Source organism: Stigmatopora nigra, chromosome 9 (genome assembly GCF_051989575.1).
Source record: "Stigmatopora nigra isolate UIUO_SnigA chromosome 9, RoL_Snig_1.1, whole genome shotgun sequence".
Taxonomy (NCBI): Eukaryota; Metazoa; Chordata; class Actinopteri; order Syngnathiformes; family Syngnathidae; genus Stigmatopora; species Stigmatopora nigra.
The window spans coordinates 8093281-8119626 of record NC_135516.1 but is presented as its reverse complement, the minus strand read 5'-3'; the positions used below and the strand labels follow the sequence as shown (position 1 = coordinate 8119626).

The following is a 26346-nucleotide window of genomic DNA, read 5'->3' as shown; positions in this document are numbered from 1 at the left end:
CACACGCATATTGGGTGTAAAATTGCTACAGTGGTGGGAAAGCGAAAACTCACCAAAAAAGATTTGAAAGAAAAAAATGGTCATGTAGTGTCTCACATCCGGAATGTTTTCTTTTCCATCGCAGAGAAGCTCAATTTGCTTCTTTTGTGCTCGCTTCTACGTCCTCCTCTTGACTTTTCCTTGTCCTCCTTACGCTCACTTTTCTGTGCTTGAACGTTTAGGAGCATAATTCCCACTTGCACAACTTTTCAAAATCCTTTTTTTCCAGAGTACACTTAATGAACACAAGTATTGGGACACACAGTTAACAACAAATTGTACACGTTTAAGTTGGCAGGAACTGTACAAAATAAAGGTCATGATAATGATGCTTTAAAAAATAAATACTTATTTTCATTATGTATGTAAAAAAAATCACCTTTAGCATGTTCTTACCAACCATCATGAAAGTGTATTTCTGTTTTTCATTCATTGCAACGGGTGATCGAGTGGTTAGTGTGTCGGCCTTGCAGTTGTGGGGTCCTGGGGTCAAATCCAGGTCAGTCCACATGTATGAAGTTTGCATGTTCTCCTCAAGCTTGTGGGATTTATCCAGGGACTCTGGTTTCCTCCCACATCCCCAAAATACATGCATGCTAGTGTGGTTAAACACTCTAAATTGCATGTGATCGTGAATGGTTGTACCACTCCTTATGGGGCAAACAGTTTTTTTTTTTGTTGTAATGATCAACAACAGTTATTTGCTCTAAAAAGGGTTAAAGATTTGCATGGCTGGTACATCTATAACAGGGGTGGGGAACATATGGCTCGGGAGCCACATATGGCTCTCCACTAACCTGTGATGTAAACTATGGAAACTGCTGGTGAGAAAGTGCAGGAATAGGAGCATAGCGTTGGTATTATGGCATTGACACTACCCCCAGCGCCTCATTATAATTTTTTTTCATTACACACTTTTGCATGTATTTTCCCATTGATACTCATTGATTAGCAACAATGTAACAATGTTGTCAAAAGAATTCCGATACTTTTTGTACTTTAAAAGGGGTGAAGTGACTAAAAAGACACATTTTCATGTATGTTGACTTTTAAATTGAGAGCATGGCTCTCAAGGATTAACATTTAAAAAAAATATGAATTGTTTATGTCTCTTTCCATCAAAAAGGTTTTCGGACCCCTGATCTATAACATCATGACGCCGTTCAGCTACAATTTAAATTAAGGCCAGTCTACAAACTAGTGGCTGACGAGAAACAGATCTTTTCTATTTCCATGATTTCCGTATGTGAGCGAAATTTGAATTGTGTTAAACTAGGTAGGCCTCTGTCACTGTCCCAATACTTGTGTCCACAGAGCGTACAATTTCACACACATACGCTTTTGTCTTCCTGCACCGGTCCATTATACATTCTGAGCAGCTGTTCTTCGCAGGAAGTCCTTTGATGGGAGCCACACAGGGAGGGGTTCCAAGGGGGTAACCGGAGTATACCTTTCTGACAGGGTCCTCCACCCTAACGAGCAGGGGCGCCCCCCTGCCATGGTTCACCCTAAACATGTCACATGCAACTACTGTCTATGCTAGGGTTCATGCCACTATTAGTCGAGAAGCAGGTGCAGAAACGAGAAAAAATGTTGAAAAGTGTTTGTCCTCTGATGTCGTGGATGCCTCCATAAGTTAGTGGAGTGTGTCTTTATTGAAAGTTTTTTTGAGGGGAGCGGGTGAAGAAAGATGAATGAGAAGAGGAGGAGAAGGGGGCGTGGCTCACTTCTGTGTGAGGTACGCCCCGATGGTGAGGCTGGCGGCGCCAAGAGCGGCCAGCCCAAAGACGGTCTTGATTGACGGCCACGAGCAGCTGAAGAGTGAGTCTCGCTGACGATCGTACAGCTCCACAAAGGCGTCCTGCACACAAGCACATGAGAACGTTATTATCGGTGACTGGTCATTTTGAAATTTTGGTTGACACTCAAAAACAGTTGTTATTTTGAGTGTAGGACAATGAGATGTAAAAAAAAAACCCAAAAATCAATGTTTTTTCATTGATAAAAGAATTATTGCAGAACCTTACAAGGGCTTTAAATTCTTGAACAATTTTACAAATATTTTTGAATTAACATTATATTATTGTGATACATTATAATACATTTTGGAACTGCTACAATAGTTTTAATTCTATTAACAGATCGTTTAACTTAAAATAGTTTTTTTCATGTTTTCTTATAATACAATTGGTTACTTAAAATGAATTATTCCATGAGTATGTTTGTTGATACTTATTATATTTATATACATATACATGGGGTAAAACTGCACAAAATATTAATAAGGAAATTCCCCAAAATGCATTATAATTTTTTAGGAATACACAGGATTATATTGCTTTCACTTTTGGTAACATTGCAGGAATGTATGATACTTTAAATACTTTATTTTTCCCAAAATGAAAAGTCAGTCATCTGAGCCAAGTTGACAGTCAGTCAGTCATTCAGCATCTTTAACAAAGACGACATTTCATACGTGAATTAGTTTTCTTGCGACCACAGGCAACATAACCAAGCTGCCAAAATGTATAAACTTTATTTACCCAACAACGCTGAAACCAAAAGCCGACTTTACTTTGGCACTCACAAATCTTGGGATGGAAAATGTCTGCACCGAGTGACACCGCCATCCATAAAAAAAAACAGTCTCGTTATGACCCAGTCTGAGCCATCCGGTGAGTAAACATTCAGCGGCAAAACATTTTCCCAGAAGATTTCCTAACACAGTGGGAGTAAAAACTGGAAAAACAAAACCGCAATCATCATGACTGCATACCATGAGAGATAAACAACCCCCCAAAATGTATGTTTATTTTTTTGGAGCATACCCTTAAATATGGTTGTTGTTATTGCACCCATGCTGCCAACAGACCATGATGCTTCTTTCACACACGCCCACACACATGCTTACAAACGTGACTTGCCTGAAAAAGCCAATCCTGGTAACAGATGGCACATTTTTGTAGCATTACGGTATTGGAGTACAACAAATAGTTGTGTGTTGTCAAAGACGTCTGCTCTACTATGTCATGTGTCTAGGAGAAAATGCCAAAAATGCATGTGTGTGATCCATTACACACGCTCACACGCGTGCATCTGTTGACGCGTAGTGACGGCAGCAACAGCTGGACAGGAAGTCATGCTGCTAAGGCGAGCTAGGTTCAAAAACATCAAGCAAGCGGGATTGCGGCCGACTCCCTTTTGGTGGACGTGGACGGTTTCGTATTACGTGTCGGTTTCCGGGAGCGATGGCGGGCTATCCGGTTTCCTCCGCGGGGCGTCGTTCTAAATGTATGCTGACCTCAGCGTGAACCGTGAGGGACGGATGAGTTTAATTCCCAACATCATTGTGACGGGTCTCGGAGGAATGTCGTGTGACTCAGATGGGTCCGTCCAGAAACTTTTCATAGGTGGGGTTAATACAAATCTGAGTCATGCAATCAGACTTGTATTATAAATGTAAAAGAAAATGCATTTATAACTACGGTACTGTTTTAGCAAATCAAATTTGAGTATTCTAGACTTCCTTATGATGTCATTATCCCACGCACTTGTGCTCAAGTCACAGTGAGTGGGTACAAGTGATGTCACAAAATGGCCACGCCCATAAACAGTGTAATTTTCTCCAAAATCACAGATTTAAGAACATAGCTGATGTTATCTGTCCATTTAAGCCTAGTGGTACTCTGTTTTTTTGCGTAATATTTAACGTAATGGGTTGTTGTGAACTGATTAATAACAGTAGCAATTAAAATTTAGCATACTAGCCTGTGTGGTAGCCAGTTAATTTATAGGGGAGGGGCTTCACTGGCTGAAAGATGCTGTTAACGAAAAAAAAAAATGAATCATGTCAGTCAGAGTTCAGTTATTATTTTGCATCAGAAATAATGCAAATATTTAGCTCCTCAGCATCATCTCGTTGAATTTAACGGAGTTTTGTAACAGGATGCTGGGCAACATTAATGGAACAAAAGACTATAAAAAGCCAACGTCTATTATTAATGTGCTTTGGGGACAGACAAGTATTTCCTGTTTCCTCCCCCGCCTCCCTTCCTGTCCCATGGCATTCCCAAGGCCGGGGGGTTGTTCTGTATCAGGGGTTATAGCCGGTCTTTCCCTGGGTATCCCACGAGCAGGAGTCATGTATCGGCAGTTTTTTCGAGCCAAACTGTTAACACTGGCGTTTTTTGGAGCATAAATATTTTGTAAATTTGGAAGTGGCCCCTCTCTTTTCCCTCCTCCTCCTCCTTGGGTATTAATTAGAGAACAAGCTGCTTCAGTCAGACCTCCAACAGAGTGGAATGTTTTGCTTGGCAAAACATAGACAGACCTCCACCTCGCCACCCCCTCTTTTTTCCCTACCTCATCCCACAAAAATGACATCTTAATGGCGTTTAACGTAAGTGGCGATAGTAGCCCGCCACGCGTGTCCTCGACGTGACCCAGACAGAGCGTACACATTATCCCGCGTTCCCATCGGAAATGCAAGACGGCCAATTACAGTAAGAGGCTGCCAGGAGAACTGATGGATTTGAAAAAGAACCCCGTGAGGGCATCCATGGTAGTAACTCTACAGCTATTTGGAAGGAGGTGGAGCTTTTGGTACTGGAGGCCTGTCAGGTGGATGTCATGAGACTCCTGGCGTGCTTCACTTTTTGCTCTTGGAACTTTTGACCCACTTTTTTCATTGGAAGCAGCATAAGCGCGTGATTATGAGGAAAGACAAACTTGTACCTTTCAAAAACAAACCATAGAAGATCCGACATGCCAGTGGTTTTCAAAACCCAGGTTCCAGCAAAACCAATAGTGTGCAGCCTCCCTTTAACGGTCCACTGAATTAAATAAGAGCTGTTTTTCCAGCAAAAAAAGATTTACTTACTTCAGAATTTAATACAATTTATATTTGTCTTTGCTGTTGTGCTTTTGACAAGCCTTACAAAAGTGCAAATAATTTTGAAATCTGATAGGAGTAGTAAATTATTACATTTTTTTTCTCTGTTAAATTTGAGTAAATTAGAGAATATGAATGAGAGGAAATGGTCTAAAAATATGGCAGCACCACGCTGCCATTCAAGGTGTTATGTTGCTTTTTTCCCCTACAAAACCACACACAAACAAAAGCCTATGTAGAAAAAACTGAGTATGAAACAAGGGTCACGGGGAGTTTGACTAACAATATATATATATATATATATATATATATATATATATATATATATATATATATATATATATATATATATATATATATATATATATATATATATATATATATATATATATATATATATATATATATATATATATATATATATATATATATATATATATATATATATATATATATATATATATATATATATATATATATATATATATATATATATATATATATATATATATATATATATATATATATATATATATATATATATATATATATATATATATATATATATATATATATATATATATATATATATATATATATATATATATATATATATATATATATATATATATATATATATATATATATATATATATATATATATATATATATATATATATATATATATATATATATATATATATATATATATATATATATATATATATATATATATATATATATATATATATATATATATATATATATATATATATATATATATATATATATATATATATATATATATATATATATATATATATATATATATATATATATATATATATATATATATATATATATATATATATATATATATATATATATATATATATATATATATATATATATATATATATATATATATATATATATATATATATATATATATATATATATATATATATATATATATATATATATATATATATATATATATATATATATATATATATATATATATATATATATATATATATATATATATATATATATATATATATATATATATATATATATATATATATATATATATATATATATATATATATATATATATATATATATATATATATATATATATATATATATATATATATATATATAAATCGAGTTATGAGTTTGTAAACATATCTAATGAAACACAAATTCCTTTGTTTCTTGACCTAATTTGTGAATTATTTTTTAAAATTTCTGCAGAAAATCAAACCACACACTGTAGGAATGATTCACCTTATACCAAACACTATGACAGCAAAAAAAACGTTTCTATTACTTCTGGGAGTCTTTCCAGGTCTACTTGTTTTTCTCTTCTTCTTGAAGTCACCTCCATTATGGAAATGCGAGACATGGTGGAATCCTAATCAGCAGCTGGCAGCACAAAGTTGAGGACAAAAACAGTAACATTTATCATAACCACAATGGCGCACACAAACTTCACATTCATCTTTCGCCCCCCAGCAAAGCATCTGCCTCTGACAGCAGGTGTGCACCTGGGATCTTAAATTCCGTTAACAATTCGCTGTGGTATTCTTTTTTTGCTTAGGGGATCAACGTCTTTTAAAAAGGTCATAGCGGCAGGGTTGCCAGGTTGCCTCCTTGAAAAGAGATGCTTCAAGTTGAGGATTTTTGGGTGGGCTAGGAGACAACTTGACCTCCTGAGCGTCATGGTTACCCCGTTCATTTGCTTTTCCCACCAGTAGGATTTCGGACCTCCTCGGACCGACCTCTGCAACGGGCATTCGACAATAAATGAGTCATCGCGGGCACAACAAGCCTCAAGTGTTTGTGCGCGCATGTTCTGGTGGGTAATTGCAGGCCGGCCCAGAGCATGGAAAAAAAAAACGGATGTGGGCTAAAGTTCAGCTCGTAATTAAAGGAGCCCCGACATGGACCTCCCCGTATTAAACGCTATTTCCAAAGCATCCCTCACGTAATTTGAAATAATACGCACGCTGCTCGTGGTCTCACTTTGATTTCTTAATGAGCCTCCAGCTTACTTCTCCTCGGCTAATTAAAGTCAAACAAAAGCCCAATCGTTGGAGTCACAGGAGAGGAAAAGGATAGGGGAGAAAAAAATGCAAGCAAGTCATTTGTGTCCTGGATATGGACTTAAAAGATGCATTTTGTTACACGTTATTTGGGGGAGATGTACCATATTTTTTAGACCATAAAAAGACACACCTGAGTAGACTTAGTAGTTGTACCAGGCAAAAAATGCACACAAAAAAGTAGCACTGGAATATAACTGTTATAACATCCATTCATCGTATGTACTGCTTATGCTGAGTTGAATCACTGTGAATTATAGTCCATAAAATACGGTAGTTGATTTTGTCTAATGAATAGGCTGCAAAATAAAAATACAAGTAAAATGTATGAGCAGGAAATGTAGATGTATATAATTCACAGAGGCAAAAATCTATAACAATATGATAATAACAATATGCCCTACATTAACATCCCCCTTCAAATGGATTGGATGTATTATCACTATCAATTAGGTTAACAGTGTTTTATTTATTCACAACAGGTTCATGCTATGTAATGATTTATGGGTTGGGGACATCGGCTGAGCCATTCTTTGTCATTGATTTAAGAAATACCAGCCATGGTTTTGAGTATTATGTATTATTTTAATATATGATTGAAATTGATCATAATGAAGATAATTGGAATTTATGATTATTATAATTGTATCATTTTGGTGATATTTTAGTTATCTTGCACAGCAATAAAGCAGTTTTTCATCTCCTAGATTTATGAAAACTTCAAGCATTGGCAATAGTAGTTGATATTTTAGTAATATTAACTGCAATTGGTGGCAATGGGCATCTATTGCCGTCAATGGAAGCAAATGTGTTTAATTTGACGGAGTACATACAGGTTTAAATAAAATCTGGGCGCACCTCCTGCAGACACAATGGAAGGAAGGAAAGTAACCTTGCAGCAAGGTCGTCTTCAATCGTGTCCCTCGTGCGGGATCCATTGACCCGCTGCCAAAGAATGAGATGACGGGGTCGTTTGTGGGGGTCCTGATTAGCCGAGAAGATTCCCCCATGGACAGAAGGGTCAACATTAAGCTTTTATTTTTATACTTAGCGACAAAGGCAAGACATCTAAATCCTTATAATGTTATTAAATGTACGGATCTAAATCCACCATTAGTGTGATTGGCTGATGATACCATGAGAAACTAAGGCAGTAGGCTAAGTAATTTGATTTCAAGCTAATTAAATGTGTTTTCTTCCCTTAGTATATTACTTTTAAGTCAATTTACCCAACTTAAAATATCATCTTTAGGAAACACTCCATTTTTTTCCTTTGAATTCTTATGTATATGTATCGGAAACTATCAAATGGTTCCATTTTGCACATGCTGTGTGACAAGTGCACACGTCCAAATGGGTCAGTAAACAGTATTTCCACTCTGCTCGTAACCTCGAGGCTCATCAATATTCAAACGTGCGTCAGTGGTGTTCACGTGTTTACAAAATACACAACGACGCCGTCTTCCCGTGGGAGTTATACGCTCCGTTGGAACCCAAAACAACGCCGTGGCGACGTCGCCCACACATGCCTGGTGTCATTCCATTGTCTTTATCATCATCATCATCAGCCTGTTTGGCAGCTGACATTACAGGTCACATGTGTTTTCCTACACATACAAATGCCTTTTTAATTTATCTCTCGTTTCAGATGACTTCAACTTCAACTAATGCCTTGTATTGATCCAACGTTAAACAAACGCCAAGGTGACCTTTGGGGCTTTGGCGACTATTGTGGGATGGATGCTGACTGTGTTTGCTTTCCTGTCACTTGTTCTCCCTCCTCCTCTTCATCATTTACTTTTACTCCCTGTAACATGCAGAGACTATAAATCATGTCACCTCTGACACCAACGTTCATTGTTTATAGGAAGGACCGCTTGTGCTGACGACCTTGAAATTTTACATTCTTAAAAGATACTCATGTGGCCGGGTGAAAGTGTGTTTAGCACATCGGCCTCACAGTTCTGAGATCGAGGGTGCAATCCCGACCCTGCTGTGGAGAATTTGAATCTTCTCCCTGGGCTTGTGAGGCTTAATATGGTCGTTTTTTTTGTTGTTGAACAAATTAAAACTTGACTATACATGATCGTTTTTTTAACAAATTAAAGCCTTACTATATATGATCATTTTTTAACATATTAAAGGCTCACTATATGTGGTCATTTTTTCAACAAATTAAGCCTTGTGATGCAAAGTCTTTTTAAAAAAAATAAAGCCTTACTATACATGGTCATTTTCTTTTTAACAAATTAAAGCTTTACTAAATACGTTCATTTTTTTAAAGCAAATTAAAGACTTACTATCCAATTTTTTTTTTACAAAAACAGCCCTTTCATGGTCACTTTTTTCACAGGAAAGTGTGATATAGCGACACTAATTCAACAACTATTTATGAAAGTAGAGAGTCTAAAATGTAAACTCCCCAAATTAACGGCTGTGTAAACTGCTTCAGCTTCGCTTCTTTGTGTATCAATAATGCCGCAGACTTATAGAATGCCCCTACCTGGTGAATGTACTTTCAAGTTCATTTAAAAGCAGTATACACGCATGGATGGACAACCAATAAAGGTAAGATTAGTCGGTCCTTCCTTTTCAACACCGGCTCCATAAATGGCAGTCGATTGGGTATAAAAAAGGGCCGCAACATCCACTACTGCGTCCAAAGAAGTGACTAAGGCGAGTCGGACAGAGAGACTCAAGTGCTGGCCCGCTTGCTATAAATAACGATGAGCTTCTTCTCTTAGTATGGATCTGACAAACCCAATAAAAAGCAGCCTCATATTAGCTGTCTGATTAAAAAGACAGGCAAATACGCCGGCTGGTGCATTTCTCTGCCAGGAAGTCCGCAACTCCATCAGCTAACGACGTGACATTCTGCTGGCTTCCATGGAAGTGGTTTTCGGCTAAGAAGCTGCATGACGCACAGATGAATAACCAGGCGTACATCCATGACTCAAATCTACCAAAGTGATCCTTTCCTGCCAGATCCTCCCAGTACAAATGGGATGGCAGTGGGGGAACTAATGTGAACGGGGCCTTGGGTGCGATTAGTATCAACGGGCCCCTTCAGTGGGCTAGGGGTCTTAATTGAGATATTTTAACACAAACACTCTATAATAGCTCTGCGTATCACTTTCATTTATTTTCTACTCTCTCTTTGCCTATCCAACTCCTCCTCATGTCCACTAACTGCTAAGCTGCGCCCCTTTATCATAGCCAATGAGCAAAAAAAAGGAATTTTCCCTTCTAAGTGCCTTTAAAATGACAATTGATGACTCCTTCACATTGCTAAGTGACATTTATTTTCCGAACTGCTTATCCTATCCACATAGGCCGCAGGGGGTGCTGGAACCTATCCATGTTAACTATAGGCACCAGACAGGGGACACCTTGAATTAGTGGCCAGCCAATGGCAGGGCACAAGGACAACCATTCACTCCCACACTCTGCTTAGTGACATTTTAAAAAAAAAACTGCTAACTGAATCAAAACTGTGCAAAAGACTGGCTAAAATTAACAGTTACAAAAGCACTATCCTGTATTTTCCTTTGTTTTTAGTGTAAAATTCTACTGAACACAATTGCCAGTATTTTTTTTCCTCTGTGTACATGCACAATCTCGAGCATCAAGGACTGAAAATAGACAGATGTGGGAAAATCTGTGTACAGGGTAGCTGATTGTTCTCGAATTGAAAAGGGGAAAAATAACGTCACTGGTTTCAGCTTCGGTCCAAAGATGCATTCAAGCCATTCATTGTTGTCTCTCACGTAATGTAACACGGCAAGCTTGACATTTTGTTTTAAAGAACCTTTTCACAGAGTGATTGCTCAACTTTTTTTTTCTTTTTTACATTCTCAACAGTTCAGTAAGTGTAAAGTCACTTCCTGTGCCAGACGCCCAGGGATGACATCAGCGTCTGGTTTAAGTTGGACTGTGGTAGAGCCAACGATGGTTAGATCAGCGTGTGTAACTAGGGAAAGAGTACAGGCAGTCCAAACATGCACTCATATATAGAGACAAAGCGGCTGGGTCAGGGCTACAGTTGGATTAGATGTTGTAACTAAGAGATTTTCTCTTTGCTTGAAAGTATTTATTGAGATCTAGCCCAGAGAAAAGTTGACTCGTCTGGAAAAAAGGAAAAAAAAGAACGAAAAACCCACGGCCTTTGATGGAATCCCAACATGGCCCTGTAATTTGGGGAGATTCGCCGAACGAGCGCAGTGTATAACGACATCTGAGCGAGAATTAAACATGGTCGGGCGAGGAGAAAGTAGAACATCAAAGTTTGGTGTCCTCTTTCATCCAGGAGGGGGCTGCACACAGTACTGGATGTGGTTTCAGGTTTATGTTGCAGAGAGGCCCCCTTTCCCGTATCCAGGACGAAAAAGGGAAAGCAGACGTGGGAGTCGTCGGTGGGTGGGCACGGAGAGCAAGAAGATGCAGTGGCGCGATGCCTAGCTGAGGTCTCAGATGTCCGATAATGTCACGGAAGACAATTGAGCTCCTTCGGGAGCATCTTTGGACTCGGAACAAAAGGAGGTTAAATACTCAAAAGAAGAAAAAAGCCACAGTAGAGACAGCTCTCATTAATCTTTTGGCTACCGTTAACGGCGCTAGATATCCAATTTATTTTCACTGGCTAATGATGATCAGCCAACGAAAATACATAATCTATCTCAAGGGTGTCAAACTGATTTGGTTCGCAGGCCAGATTCAGAGAGGCCTAGATCCCTGCGTTTATTTTTGGCCATAACAGAGCAACTTAATGGCCACCATTGGCAACACTAGATGTTCTATCCTTTTTGACTGGGAGGGGTGAATAAACTTTCAGTCAGAACCAGTTTAAGAGAATTGGACCTCTATCGTTGTTATTGGCAGGCATTGGTCAACATGTCAATCCAGCACTTGGGCCAATAGTCTTTGGCTAGACATCAACAGCACTGTAGTATGAAGTCATTTATCCATTATTAAAATTGTATAACAAAAGTTAAGGTTTTTTTTTTTCCTTTGCTAACCCTCAGGCAAGCGCATGAATAGACTTGCTTGGGCTTTTTTGTTGTTCAACTCACTCTCACAAAGCCCAGCCCCAAAAAGTTCATTCTGGACTTTTATGGCCAGGCTATGTCAGCGATCTGCTTTTGGATGGATTCTGCATTCCAGAGAGTTGAGAGGCCAGAAATTTGCATTCGTCTGCAAACTGTTGACAAATTGAAGAAATCTGCGATCCCACGACAATGACACAAAGCAAACACTATCCTACCAGATTTTTGGCACAGAAATTTTGCTCAGACATTTTAAAATGAAGACTTGTGTTTTATGCCATGAAATGCACTGATTCATGATCATTCACCGCATATCCTCCAATTTGAGCAACTACATTGGATACCTATGGCTGTCAATGGCAGAGAATGAGTTTTAAAAAGCTCAGACAAGTGAAATGGAAACCTGAGCAGAAAGGAAGTTCTGCCATTCATCCTCTCTCCTTTTATGACTTCAAGATTATAATACTAGCCAGAACTTTTGTGGGGTCTCTGCAGTTTTAAAAATCACTTCATCAGCTCCCCTTCCAAAACAACAAGATGAAGCCAGCCGATTTGCGCATTGATGGTCTCACCCACCCCCTACCTCCTCCCTCCTCCTCCTTTTAGTCTTGAGAAAAGTTCAACGACCTCTCTCAGGCAACCAGCTGATTTCTGAGGAAGGGAATGCCAAGAATGCATTGATGTGGCCAACCAAACAAGCAGTTTTGATATGAGCTCGCCTGTAGATAAGCTCATCTGGAGCCCTTAAAGGGGAACATCCACCACACTTTGGCATGACGTAACCCCAAAAACTTGACGTAAACATTCTTCGGTGATGAACCCATGCCATCTGACGCCATTGGGTTCCACTTTGCGCTTTGGTGAGCCTGTGTGGGATGCGCATCTGTTTGAAAAAGCAGCCTCACTATGGCCTTCATTGTAGGAAAACAAGCACCTGACAAATGAGCAATCGGTCACTAGTTGTGACACCCAAGGTCCATCACGTGTTCTTCTAAATATCATTAGTTAGGGGCTTCTTGGTAAAGATGCTTTTGAGGGTCAAGGTAAACAAGGCATGTCCCGGTCACAGAGTTTTTTTTGCATGAGAGTCCAAGTCATCTGATTTTGAGGATCTGCTGATAAAGAGTCACAATCCGATCCCTCGGAAGGAAAGAAAGCAGATTCAAGCATTTTTTTCCATTTACAAAAATCTACATCAATACTATATACCAAAAAAATTAAAGTTTGCTGTTAGTACAATATGTTTTATGTTTTTTCCACCCTCTTTCAGGCAGTAACATTCAGCTTCGTCCTCCACCTCTCCAACATTTACATGTGCCAACCAATACAAAATTAATCTGTTTCCCAACCATCTCCATGATCACTCTAGTTTTTAAATGAAGAATTCCGTTTTCAAAAAAATGCCTTTTCCTTAGCTGGAACGGTCCAAATCGTTCACTCTGATGTTATATTGAATCATATCAGTCGTATTTAGTGCTCTGCTTTGGACGGTTTCACGAGTACCTTACTTTACAGTCAGCTGAGGCATCAGCTGAGAATCAGATGATTGTTGAGTCAGATGACTAAAAAACGGACAAGTCTACTCCTGCTTTTTTTTCATCCTCCAACCAGAAAAATCGAAACGATTTTCTCCTATTCTGAGCTTTCAGACCTGAAGATTATGACAGCCATGGACAGTTTTAGATGTTCAATCCTATTTGAGCTAGGAGAAATGGATTGGATGTCTTTAGCCATTAATACCAGCAAGTGCATTAAAATTTAAAAAGCAGAAAATGAGGTTAGATCTTCCAGCCAGTTTAATGTTTTTCAAATTAGAGTATGTTCATTAAGCGAACACAAAATAGATTATTAGATTTTTTTCTTTTACAGCCCTGTGCCATCAAATGTGAAAGACAAATGAAGTACTTTATAGGTCAATGTGCAGACTTAATTAGAAGGAGCTAGTTAGACATGCCAGCTTCCGCTCCCCTCGTCTAGACATCTTGCCACGTCCTCTAAAATGACAAATGGATGGATAAATGTGCTTTGACAGAAAACAGGCAGAAGCTCTATGGAAGCAAAAATTGCTAATCAAAAATCTGTAATAGGAGGGAGTTGGGAAATCAATCTGTCAAGTCTTCTGGTTTCTACTTTTCAACATGTTCTTTGAAGTAGTTGGAAATATTTGAAGCTGGAACAACAAGTCGACAACTAATTAAAACGTGTACCTTCAGTCAAATTGATGCCTCACGTCCATGTGAAGGACCCCAGAAGACAAAAGAGATGAATTCAGGATTATTTTGACTCGTAATTGAGAGGCTCCACACATCAGGATCAGTTATATAGTTACACCTTAACGTGGGCATTGAGAAAATACAGAAATTATTATATAGTATACTTTATAATAGCTTGTGGGATAGGAAAAAGTATTCAATGGAGTTCTTATTTGAACTTGAACTTAAAAAAAAGTTACATACATCTAAAGAAAAATGTTATTGAAGCTGAAGTGACCCTACACAAAAACTGCCTAAAAATACAACACCAGATAAACAACATATTTATAGTATATAGTACAATGTAGTATTTGCAGTGCACACCACATGAACCATGGACCTGGTATACAAAAGTTGGATCTATATAAAAATAAAAGCCATTGAATAAGTCACCAATAGGATATTTCAGAACAGGATTGCAATGGAAGTTCACTTCAATAACATAATTATTATAAATAATCAGAGTCCATAAATCATTTGGAAAGTACTCTATTAAATGTGTTAGAAATAGAAAAACACCAATTTAAGTGGGCGGGGTTCTAAAAAATGATTAGCTGTGAAGATGCTGTTTTTTTTTTTTAAATTCAATCTTGATAAAAACATCTTCTTAGATACTGCAAGTGTACTTAATGGAGTAGATTCATACATTCAAATCAATAGAGAATGTTCATTGTGATATCTGAGAAATGTCTGACCTCACTTGGCGTTTTCAGCCCAGATCTCGTTTCCAGATGCTACCGTGGGCACACACACACACACCAGCAATGCATTTGGCCAGAACAATAATAATAGCATACTGTTTGCTAATGGCCAGTGTTGCGCAGGGAAATCCCAGCTGTGGTAGTGATACCATTTGTGTGTGTGTGTGTGTGTGTGTGTGTGTCTCAGCCCTGTGAGAGCAAGTAGGCACCCCGGGGCCATCTGCTTCCCGCCATGCTCACATGTCACACTGTGACAACACGGCATTATTGATTCACACCGCCACATCCGCTTGTGTGTGTACACCCCGTTGTGCCGAGCTGTCAGTGTGTATGGGTGATTGTGTACACACACACGCACCATTTGTGGACAACAAATAATTGATTTGCACCAGCGCATCCGCTTCAGTGTTTGCCCAGAGTGTATGTGCATGTTTGAACTCTTACAATGTGAAAAGGGTCAATGCAGCCAAATGATAAATTCCCAGTTCTTCCCATAATCAGAGTTTGTTTGTGAAGGGGGACCTTGTAAAAACCAATGATGCAAGCAAGTGCTTAACATGTTTTATGCACCCCTGTCATAAACAAGATATCTAACACACAGGGTGATGATAGGCAAATTTATCATCCGCTTAAACTAACGTCAGTACGTTAGCGTCAACTATCCCACAGTGAGAGACATAAACTGAAAGTGTAACTAAACATTGCATGAAATCAACTTGTAAACTAACCAAATAAACTTAAAAATGTGAGTAAAAGCTATGAGAGCCTTTAATTCAGGGGTAGGGAACCTATGGCTTGGGAGCCATATGTGGCACCTTTAATGGGTGTATATGGCTTTATGAACCAAAACACACACAGACACACACACAAAAATCACATTGTCAATTAAAATATAAATGCACGGTAAAGTTACAGTGGCCTGCTGATAATTTTCTGTTTATATTTACTTCATATCCCCAGGGACACGGAACATGAATTTATATGAATATAATCATCCAAACTACACTTCTCAAGTAGCTTATATATTTTCATTGCGGATAAGAACCAAAATCTACCAAATGTACATATTTTGGCCCGAAAGTCAAATCCAAATTTGAAGTCAGAATAGATTGCCCATCTATCGCCCTCAATGGCAGCTAACGAGTTAAGGTCCACTTATTCAAAAAGAGATGAGAAAAGCCGAGCTAGCAAAAAGCACCGGCACATCCAAACAACAGCTTAATACCCTGAGACCTGGCAGCCAGTGTCAGGTAACATTGCGAATCCCTGAAAAATGCAGGGACATGTGAGAGGCCTCTAAATATAGAGGCGGGAGCATCACTTGCGGCTCTTTAATTTTCATGTTGGGGTGAAAATCCCGCCCCCTGCTTGCCACGGTGCAATCATTATGTCCTTATCAAACAAAACCACTACCTCAAAGTTTGTTTGTATTTTTTTTTTCTTCTAAATGCGGCCTAATGAACCGTCAGAGACGGTAAATGAAAAGGTTTTCCACCTTTTCCCGTCACGGTAGGAAGGGGATAACGAGGAGCCCGCTGGGAGGCAGGCCGACTTTGCCATTGGGCAAAACCTGGCGAGCTGCGCGGCATATCAATATATATAGAGCAAGGTTAAACGCTTCTTCTGTTTGTCTCTTTCAGGGACAAACCCCTGCTAGGTTTATGAAACATATCTGTTACAGTATTCCCGATTAATTGTTGGTGCAAAAGTAGCCAACTGGGACCATTTTCTCCTCCAACTCTTTTTAAATCACATTTGTTTTAATAGTATGGGAAATATAGAATTTTTGTTCCAATTTAAAAATGATCCTATGGCTAACATGCTCCAGTATTTACTAATAAACTCACATTATGTATTTAATTTCATTACTGTTAGTCCATTTTGGGTGATTCTCTTAATAAAGATCCATAAAATGTCTTCTTTTAATTGGCTAAATTGACAAAAATCCCATTTAAATCCATTTCAACTTCAGAAAAGATTGCAAGGATAATCCTTGCACCCTAAAGTACCATCATAAATATTCCCAAAGATTGAAGTCGAACGGAGTAAAATATATGCACATGAATTTTGGACACATTGCCTAAAATGTGTTCTGTCAAGTGAATCAGTTTCATCCGAAAGATCTGAAGTTTCTGCTTTAAAATATAAAAACATGCATACACAAGACTGATCCATCTTTCAGCATATTGCCACACCCAGCCGCAAATCATCTGTTAAGCATATTTTGACAAGTGTTAACAATTTCATTAGAAAAAAATACACGGGTCATTCTTAATAAAATCAATAGGAATTGCTAATATATTCCCTCGCATCGATGTCGTCAGCCTGGAATTTGCAAAATAGCGGTTTACGCCCATAAAATAAGAATGCCTTAAAATGTACTTCAGCAGTCACATTTCAGATGAAGCAATAAGATAGAAAATAAGTGTAAAAGCCAATCAATAGGCTCTTAAATAAAGAAAATCGTTAACATTGTGTGTCATTGCTTTAGTTGTGTGAGTGCACCACACTTTGCTCATCTACTTCTGAGTTTCTGGTCATGCTAAATGAGGGGTCGGGAACCTTTTTGACAGAAAGAGCCATAAACAATTCACATTTTCTAATGTTATTTCTTGAGAGCCATTCTCAGATTTGAATGGTAAAAATACATAAAAATGTGTGATTTTTTTTATGATATCACCATTTTTAAAGTACAAAAAGCCTCTAAATTCTTTTGGCAACAATGTTATGCTGTTGCTAATAAATCAGTATCAGGGAAATCATACACACAAAAGAGTAATAAAATAACAAAGTATGATTGAAGAAGTGGTAGAAGTACTGTCACAGTTTCCATATATTACCTCACAGGTTAATGGAGAGCCATATGCACCCATGGAAACAGCCACATGTGGCTCCTGAGCCATAGGTTCCCTACCCCTTTTGCTAAATGTTTAACAAATTCCTAACCAGCCTTTAACTTGGACACTATACTGACTTCTCAGCCTTTGAATATCTCTGGCATGCCTAACCTTGTGAAACAGGAAGCAGGACTGGTGAACAAACATATCTTTTGTGGACAATTAAAAACACACACACAAGAACACATAGCCTAGGTCGGTTCCAGAACAGTCAGCTGACAAAAGAGCAAAAAAGGGCCCACACCCTTCATTGGCCACTCAGGAAAGCAACACCCAAGCTCGTCTCCATTATTTATTTACAGTCTGGCTTCCCGAGCAGACATTCCTGCGGCACTCCTGGGGAGGAAAGGCCCGAGAATAGTCACACGGTCGAAATGAACGCAGCAACAACACAACATAAACAAAACTAACTATCAAAGATGTCAGAACAGCATTTTAGAAGTTGTTGCCTAGGTGCATAGTTGTGACGTTTTCTCCGACCACGCCTGCAGTGCGGCAAGAATGTGCACAAAAGAGGAAAAGAAGAGAAGACAATAAAGACTCGTCTTTGCATCATTAGAAGCAATATAGCCTCTTGTCATATATCAAGCTGTTCAGTTAAAATGATTGACAGTGAAAATGATCAAACTGACTTGACAGAGAGAAAACAAAACCAATCTAGACGGGATCAGGCAACACACTCCACTGTCAGAAATTAGAAATAAGAATGATCCAATGCATTTGAACTGGGTGGGTTGTTAGTTTGAATGCTCATGTTTCAGTGCCATTGACTGCAATAGATTGAACTGCGAATGGCAAGTGGAAATTTTTCAATTAGTGCTTACCAGTTCAAAGGGAGATGATGTCTCGATGCTATAATTTGGTTGGGTGGCAAAATATCAATGGTAGAAATTAGGGATGTTGCCACTAAAACTATTCAAATCGTTGTTTTTTGACTTAGTAAATGATCTACAAAGTGATATTGCTTTTTGTGTTTGTGTTGTGAATTTTTGGCTTGCTTTCTAGTCTCAGTTAATGTTTACATTCTTTTGAGACTGATGTCACGTAGTTTTCTGTTTTGCATTTTAGGTACGCTTGAATATCTGTACTCAAAATAAAACCAACCAGGCCAGATGCAGACATGCTTTGTAAAGGGTGCGAAAACATCAATTCCTCGGAGGCATAAGAATTCATTTTGTTTTGGTTAAGTGTGTTAATGCTTCTGAGGGTTACTTTTCTGAGGCAGGGATATATAAAAAAAATGTCTGCAAACCATGACCATTTTTGAAAGTAATCGTGATATGAAGTTTTCATACTACTCGATTGCTACATAAAACACAACCATAACCTCTGGGTTGTCATTCAAAGGGCGGTCGACATTACAAAGGGCTGGGCTCCCTCCTCCTTCTCATGAATTCCTTAGACAAGAATGTTTGGAACAAGCCTCTTTGTGCTCAGAGGATCTCGAGGGGGACGTCAGATCTCTTCACTGGAGAAAGAAACTCTTCATGTCAGGCCGGGCCCGGCAGGAAAAAAAAAAGCTTTCTGCACTCCCTGTTGCTGGTCCGGTGGGCGCAAACAAGGCGGCAAAAGGCAAAGAGCTGAGATCTGGGCAGCTAGAGGCGTACTACAGTAAACCAGCGGGAATCCTGATCACTTTTAACCATCTCAACATGTTCGGTTCTACGAAGCAAAAGCCATTTAATGTTATACAGAATGCAAATTTCAAATTAAAAATTGGATCAGGGATTGCATTATTGTATAATCTGGGTCATCTTCATTTTCACATCACTTCCCGGGACACGTTTGAAGGAGGACTGTCACTGTCAATGACGAGTTTACCAGTCCACAAGGAGACACAAATTGGAGATAAGTGAGGTTGGCCCTGGTGCGTGTTTAAATGTGCTGCCTTTGAGGGTCCGTGTCACCCTCACTCAACGTGTCACCTAAATGAAGATGAATGACTTCCTCCATCATCCAACAGCCACTCAGCCTCACTTGGAGGGGGATGGTTTCTCTTGCTGGGTCCACATGTATGCCAAATTGGACCAGCATGCAAGGCTTACCTGCCAACTAGCATCAAGGTCCAATCTATAGCAACTTCCTAAATAGTCAAAATACTAACAAAAGTCTGAATTTATTTTTTTAAAACCCTCTTGATAGAGTTATGCACCATTTTTCAAAAATATAGAATGACTCCTCAGAAGGTCTGAACATGGGATGGAACCCCCACTCTCACAACTGTGAGACTGACACACTAGCCACTAGTCCACCAGGCCCAGTATAGTGCCTTATTTAATTTTCTGAATCATGCCTGAAATTTAAAAAAAACTTGTAAAATATGCAAAAATAATCTACTTTTTCCAGATAATTATGACATTAGTCTTGACTAGATAGGATATATTTCAAATAGATGTTTTTAATTTTACAAAATGAGTATGCCAAAGTATGCAATATTTACCTTGAAAATATGTACTTTTTAATATTTAAAAGTATGATACAACTCCCATTTAATAAAACAAAGCCTTTTAATGTTAGAAATAAAAATTGGACAACTTTAAATCCCCCGAGCTGTTATGTGTTACCTTACCTAGTCTAAACAAAGCCTCTCGCACCGTTGCGTCAGTTAAACGTCATTTCAGAAGCCTACCAACAAACACAACTGCGAATTGTGCGGGTGAGGCTGCCGCCTCCGTCCCACCATTGTCATGAAAGCTCACTTCTTGTACCACAGATGCTTTCTTATGACCTATGAGCAAATTCTGTTCAACTAGAATTGCATTAGACACAAATGCCATTACCAGCCACTCCTATATTTGGACTTACTTAGTCCTAAAACAACAGGAATCTGTGGGTGGCTGACAGGCATCCATTTCCACGCCACTCTGGTGTGTTAAAAAGGCCGTGTGACCACCAGCTCTCTTTTAAGAACTGTGGAAAAACCCAGAACAATTGATTTAACAAAACATCTATCCGACCAAAGAGTTTATCGTAAGACAAAGCCTGGAGACGGAAGTTTCCACCCTGATTCTGTGTCATTTGGCAGATGGTGCATAAGTACCTAAAATAAATAGATGGAATTGATCCAAAAAAGGGCCAAATGTGGCACATTTTTAATCCATACAAAGCAGATTAAAGATTAAAAAAAGGGGTCAGGTCACTTAAAACGGCACCACTTGGAACCAGGAAGAGATGTTATGGCTGTACTCCTATTCGGTCCGGGGTCATGACAGTCCGGGGCGGGAGAGCTTAAAAGGTGGGTTACACCCTGGAATGTCCACCAGCATCAGGAAATGATCGCTTTGTGTGAAATGCCATGCTACCTTTTGACCTGCCATGTTATGTCAAAAGCTGGTTGAGATGCTCAATTCAATGTTGTTTTTAAAACTTACTGTGGTAATGTCAATCAGGAGCATAAGATAAACCAGATCGAGTCCGTGCACAAAGTGTTTTTGATTGAAGATGTATTTTGCTAGTTATTTTTCTCCAAAACTTCAACTCATAGTGAGTGTGTTGTACAAATCTGGATATAGTTGCCAACCCCTCAAATTGCATTGGGCGGGGATTTTCAAATAAACATATTTCTTAAAGTGCTGATAAAGCTGAATGAATCCGTTTCCATGGTAAAAACAAAACAAAAAAAAACTTAAACACACAAATAATTTGGCAAAATTGGAGCAGGAAGAAATCCACAAATAGCTGCATCTGTAATTCAACTGTATACCAGAGGGGGAAACATTATAGCACATTAAACATTGCTTGACTGAAGCAGCCAACAGCTTCTATTTAAGAGGGCAGTCTTGGAAGAAAAGTAAACCTCCATCAATGTATTTTCATTCATTGATGAAGCACTTCAAAAAGTATTACCAAACACAAATACCTATTGTTACACTGTTAAAAACTTCATAATCCTAATCAACCTTGTGCCACTAGTCACAAATACTAGTGCATTAATTAATATTCATCTAAGCTCACATTGTACAATCTTCAGACATTGCTTGCTTTTACTTTGTAAAACTGTAATGGGTCAACTATTGAACTGGTCAATCACATTGAGATAATCCAGACTAATCTTGCTCTGCACAGTAGCAGCAGTGTTTTCTCCCCGTAGCAAACCATACTGGAAGGTGACCTACATTATTATAGCGTCAGATTCAGAGACATTCCCCATCCGGCCAGATGAAGGAGGGGGAGAAGAAGAAAAAAAATCACAGTTTTCACCCCCTAATCTTCCCTTTAATCACACTAGAATGAATGGAAGTACACACAGAGACAATAATTCTTTTGTTAAGAGTTCCAGCCTTGGCATAGAATTGAGCCTTTCACCATTGTAGTTTTACAAAAATAAATATGATGATGGCCTTTTGTGCTGTAATCATCTTCACTTTTATAGCGGTGTCACTAAAGCCCTTTTAAGAGAAATGCTGAAGTCTGGTAATGGTCCAAGATTTACCGAAGTCACGCTCCAGTCTGAAAGCAATTAGTGGGATGACTCGGACATTAACCAGAAATGTACCTAGTTGAAACTCCGGAAATTTTGGGATCATATTTTCTGACTCCAGAAAGTCATGCCCATCTCAAAGTGTAGGAGGATGTGACATGACTATATTATATAGTAATCATTACTCTTCACCTAAAAATGCAATAATACCATTGGAGATGCAAATAACATTATAACAAACTAGACCAGATAACTGTTCACCGTTCTTAGGTATAGACTTAACACTAATTTATTCATTTTTAATATTGCTTATCCTCACAAGGGTCGCGGGGGGTGCTGAAGCCTATCCCAGCTAGCTACGGACACCAGGTGGGGGATACCCCTCAATTGGTAGCCAGCCAATTGCATGGCAGAAGGAGACAGACAAATATTCATGCTCATACTCATATACAGGGGTAATTTTGAGTTCTTAACTTGCCTACTCTGCATATTTTTGGGATGTGCGCGGAAACCGGAGTACCCGGAGAAAACCCACGCACGCCTGGGAGAAAAAATGCAAACTCCACACAGTGAGGACCGACATGGGAATCGAACTGATGACCCCGGAATGTAAAAAGAGTCAAAGGGACTGATGTCATGCCGAGTCATATACTGCACGTGGAAGCTGTCAAATTGGGTAAATATCAAAACATTTTCCTGTTTGAAAGCGGCATGTGTGCCCTTTTGACACTGTAATTATTTTTCCCCACAATTCTTGAATCATTGCCTGCCATTGATGAGGATAAATGTCCAATTAATTTAAAATCGAAGAGCTGCTCTGCTAGAAGCCCAATCCATTTTGATGGGCAGGTCATTCAAGAAATATTACGTCTCGTGCCGTCAATGGCAGCCAATGGAATAAAATTCTACTCAGTAATACATGACCATGCACTCTTAGAATTCGAAGGTTAACGTCAATTTAAAAATGCATTTAGGTCTCTTTAATCCGAGATATGGCGTTAGTGCATCTCTGTGACAGATGCGTGACTGCTAGTCCCCCATCCCTTTCAAAAGGGGCGGGCTTAAGAAAGAGCATCGGGAGGTGTGACAGGAGCCGCCTCTCTGATTGGGCTAGTCAGCTTGACAGCCAACGCTGAGGCCCAATCAGAGAAACGCACGCAGGAAGGCCGCCCATCCTGCGCCTTCGTGCGTAATGGGAACATCTCGAGCTTTTCCGTTGGCAAGCCCTAAATACAAACGTGATATAATGTGGCGTGTGAGGTCACATCTGCAAACGCACACGGACGCAGGCGCCTCGACACGCCTTCATCAGTGATGCAGGGGCTCTGCCCCAGTGATATTTAGCAAAAACAATAATAATAATAAAGTAATATATATTTTTAACAGAATAAAATTAGAGTATAAGAGGTATTCAAGCAAATGACACTTACCCAGCCCCCGTTGTCTTGGATCCAGCTGCCAAGGGGTCCGTTTAAGTACTCTGTCATCCACTCGGCAATGAGGTCCACCTGCGACGTCATGTCCTCCTTGGTGGCGCACTCCACGCACACGGTACCGCCGAACTCGAAGAAGGCGATGATCCGGCCCCAGTTGACGCCGTCCCGGAACAGTTCGTCGATCACATCGGCAAACCGCTGCTGAGCCGTAGTGGACGAGAGGTACAGTTGCCGTGACATCTCGCTAAAGTCCGGCTGGTAAAGTCTCTCGAGTTCATCGCCTGCCTCGCGCAGGACCCGGTGGATATCGGCGAGTGGGTCGACGCCGGAGCTCTGCTTGGGGCTGCAGTCGCGCTCGGGCCCGGGCTCGGGCCCGGCGCTGCCTCGTCGGCACCGGAGCACCAAAGTCGGCGAGGGGGCGACCACCATGCCGTTATTTGCAGCTGCTGAAGCGGCGCCGTCCTCTTCCCCGGCGGCACCGAACCCCCACGCGTAGCCGCATTTGAAGAGTTTATAGCAGATGTAATTCTCCACGATGCTGCGATTGCGCTCGTTCGCCATCTGGACCGAATTTGGCACTTGGGACAGTCAGATTTGCTCTTAAATCGAATGCATCGTGCATCTGATCTGCGCGGGGCTCATCCCAAAAAAAAGTGCACCGCGAGCCACGAAAAACAACAGAATCAACGGCCGAAATGCCACACGCCAGCCAGAAATAAAAAGCTCGTGAAAGTCCACGAAAAAGGCGTCAGTGCGTACAAGTCCAATACGCGGAAGAGGCTGCAGGGAGTGCGTATGTATTCCCAAATGCGCGTCGGTCAAACGTGGAAGAGTTGCAGGGCAAAAAAAATATAAAGAGGAGGAGGGAGGGGGCGCAAAGTTGTCTGCGCCAGAATGGCCGTTCAACGCCGTCGCGTCGCCGACGGTTTAGTTCCAGCACTGTGAGGAGAGCACTAGCTGGGCTCACTTCCATCCAGACTGATCCCTCCTTCGCCGCCAGTGGGCTGCTCGTGTGCGCGTCAGCTATTTTTTGACGTCACGTACGGAACGTGCACCCTTTGGCTGCGCTCTGGAGCCTCCAAGTGTACATTGGGAACTGCACACTAAAAATCCATTTGCATTTGAATGCATCACTAGTGTCCAAGCTGGTCCTCAAGGTCCGCAATTGGGTGCCAGGTTTCGTTCCAACCTAAGAATAGAATGCATTGTCACTCATCTGTGTTCAATTTGTAATCAGTTGATTGCCACCAGGAACTACTGGTTTCAGAAGAAACCTCATTGGACGAACTGTCTGCAGGAACATGCACAACAAAAACATGCACCCACTGCATCCCTAGTTTGGACCCCCCACCTAGAATAAATGCTTGGGGGACATCTGTGTAATGGCTGCACGTCTGCTGGGTTTTTTTCTTTTCTTTTGCATCATTAAAACTGGATGCATGGCTTTTACCGGTTAGTGTGTCAGCCATGTGGTTCCAAAAGGTTTGGGAATTGAACACGTGGAACATTGATAGAGGTCTCAAAGAAGCCTCTCAAAAGTCTAAGTAACAATCCACAGGGATGATTTGATCTGAGCATCATATAAAAAACAATTCATCCCAAAATGATCACAGTTTTTGTCCAAATTTCAACCAGCAGAGGGAAAATGTCATACATTACCTGTTTTTTCTGTTAAGGGAATGTGCAAATTGTGCATATAAGAAAAAGACAGTCTATTTTGCTGACTACTCATTCCACGTGAGTATAAGTCACAACAGCCAAAAACTACACAAAGAAATGGATAAAAAAATATATATATATTTTGTTACATTAAAACAATAGTAGTAAAATGGACTTGCATTTTGCTACTATTGTTTTAATACATAGTTACAGCTAAATAGGCATCTATTGACAAGTTTATCAAACAACTATAGACTAAAAACAACAACAGGCTGTCAATCCGTGTTGACTGGGAAGGTTGGCTTAGCTAATGAGGACAAGCGCTATAAAAATCAATGTAAAAGTCTTCCTCCATTTATCTACTGAATGTGAGAGGTCGTTACATTTTGTAGATGTAAAACCAGACCTCATTTCCCCTGCCTCCATTTTTCTTGTGATAATTATCTGGGTTCATCTTCATGTGTAGTTATATTCTCCTTTGGGACACAAAAAAAGAGAGCATGGAATTTCCCATTTTATGCAAATGTGGAAAGCCCCTTCAAGGGAGATTAACTTATGTTCGGCACAAACGGAATAGTTAAATTCAGGAAAAAAAGGGAAAAAAAAGACCACCACGCTTCTAAGTACACTTTACCAGATCACTACAAAGAAGAATAAGATCCAGATATTGATTTTTTTCTATTCATACAATTATGATGTCATTAAATTATGTGACAAAAAGCAACTATATGGTGTATTGGACCAAGCAGTAATGTAGTTTCAATAAATCCTATGTTAAGAATTCTAGTCGTTAAATATATTTTATATTCCACATCATAAATTGTGACGTATTGCAACAAGAATAAAGCGATGATTTCCATAACTTTAATGGGTGTAATTGTCGTATTTTCTACATGTA

The 26346-nt window shown here is 39.5% G+C and overlaps 1 protein-coding gene and 1 long non-coding RNA gene across 2 annotated transcripts; one reads left to right on the top strand and one right to left on the bottom strand.

The window, feature by feature from the left end:
- Positions 1-1602: 1602 nt before the first annotated feature.
- bcl2b (BCL2 apoptosis regulator b) lies at positions 1603-24807 on the bottom strand. The gene is made up of 2 exons (XM_077724035.1): positions 23784-24807; positions 1603-1900 (listed from the first exon to the last, which is right to left on the bottom strand). Exons 1-2 carry the CDS (start codon positions 24348-24350, stop codon positions 1763-1765), a joined length of 705 nt encoding a protein of 234 aa, XP_077580161.1. The 5' UTR covers positions 24351-24807; the 3' UTR covers positions 1603-1762.
- LOC144201428 (uncharacterized) lies at positions 23452-26229 on the top strand. Its single transcript, XR_013327341.1, has 2 exons — positions 23452-24011; positions 24084-26229. It is a non-coding gene; the product is annotated as an uncharacterized LOC144201428 (long non-coding RNA).
- Positions 26230-26346: the final 117 nt, after the last annotated feature.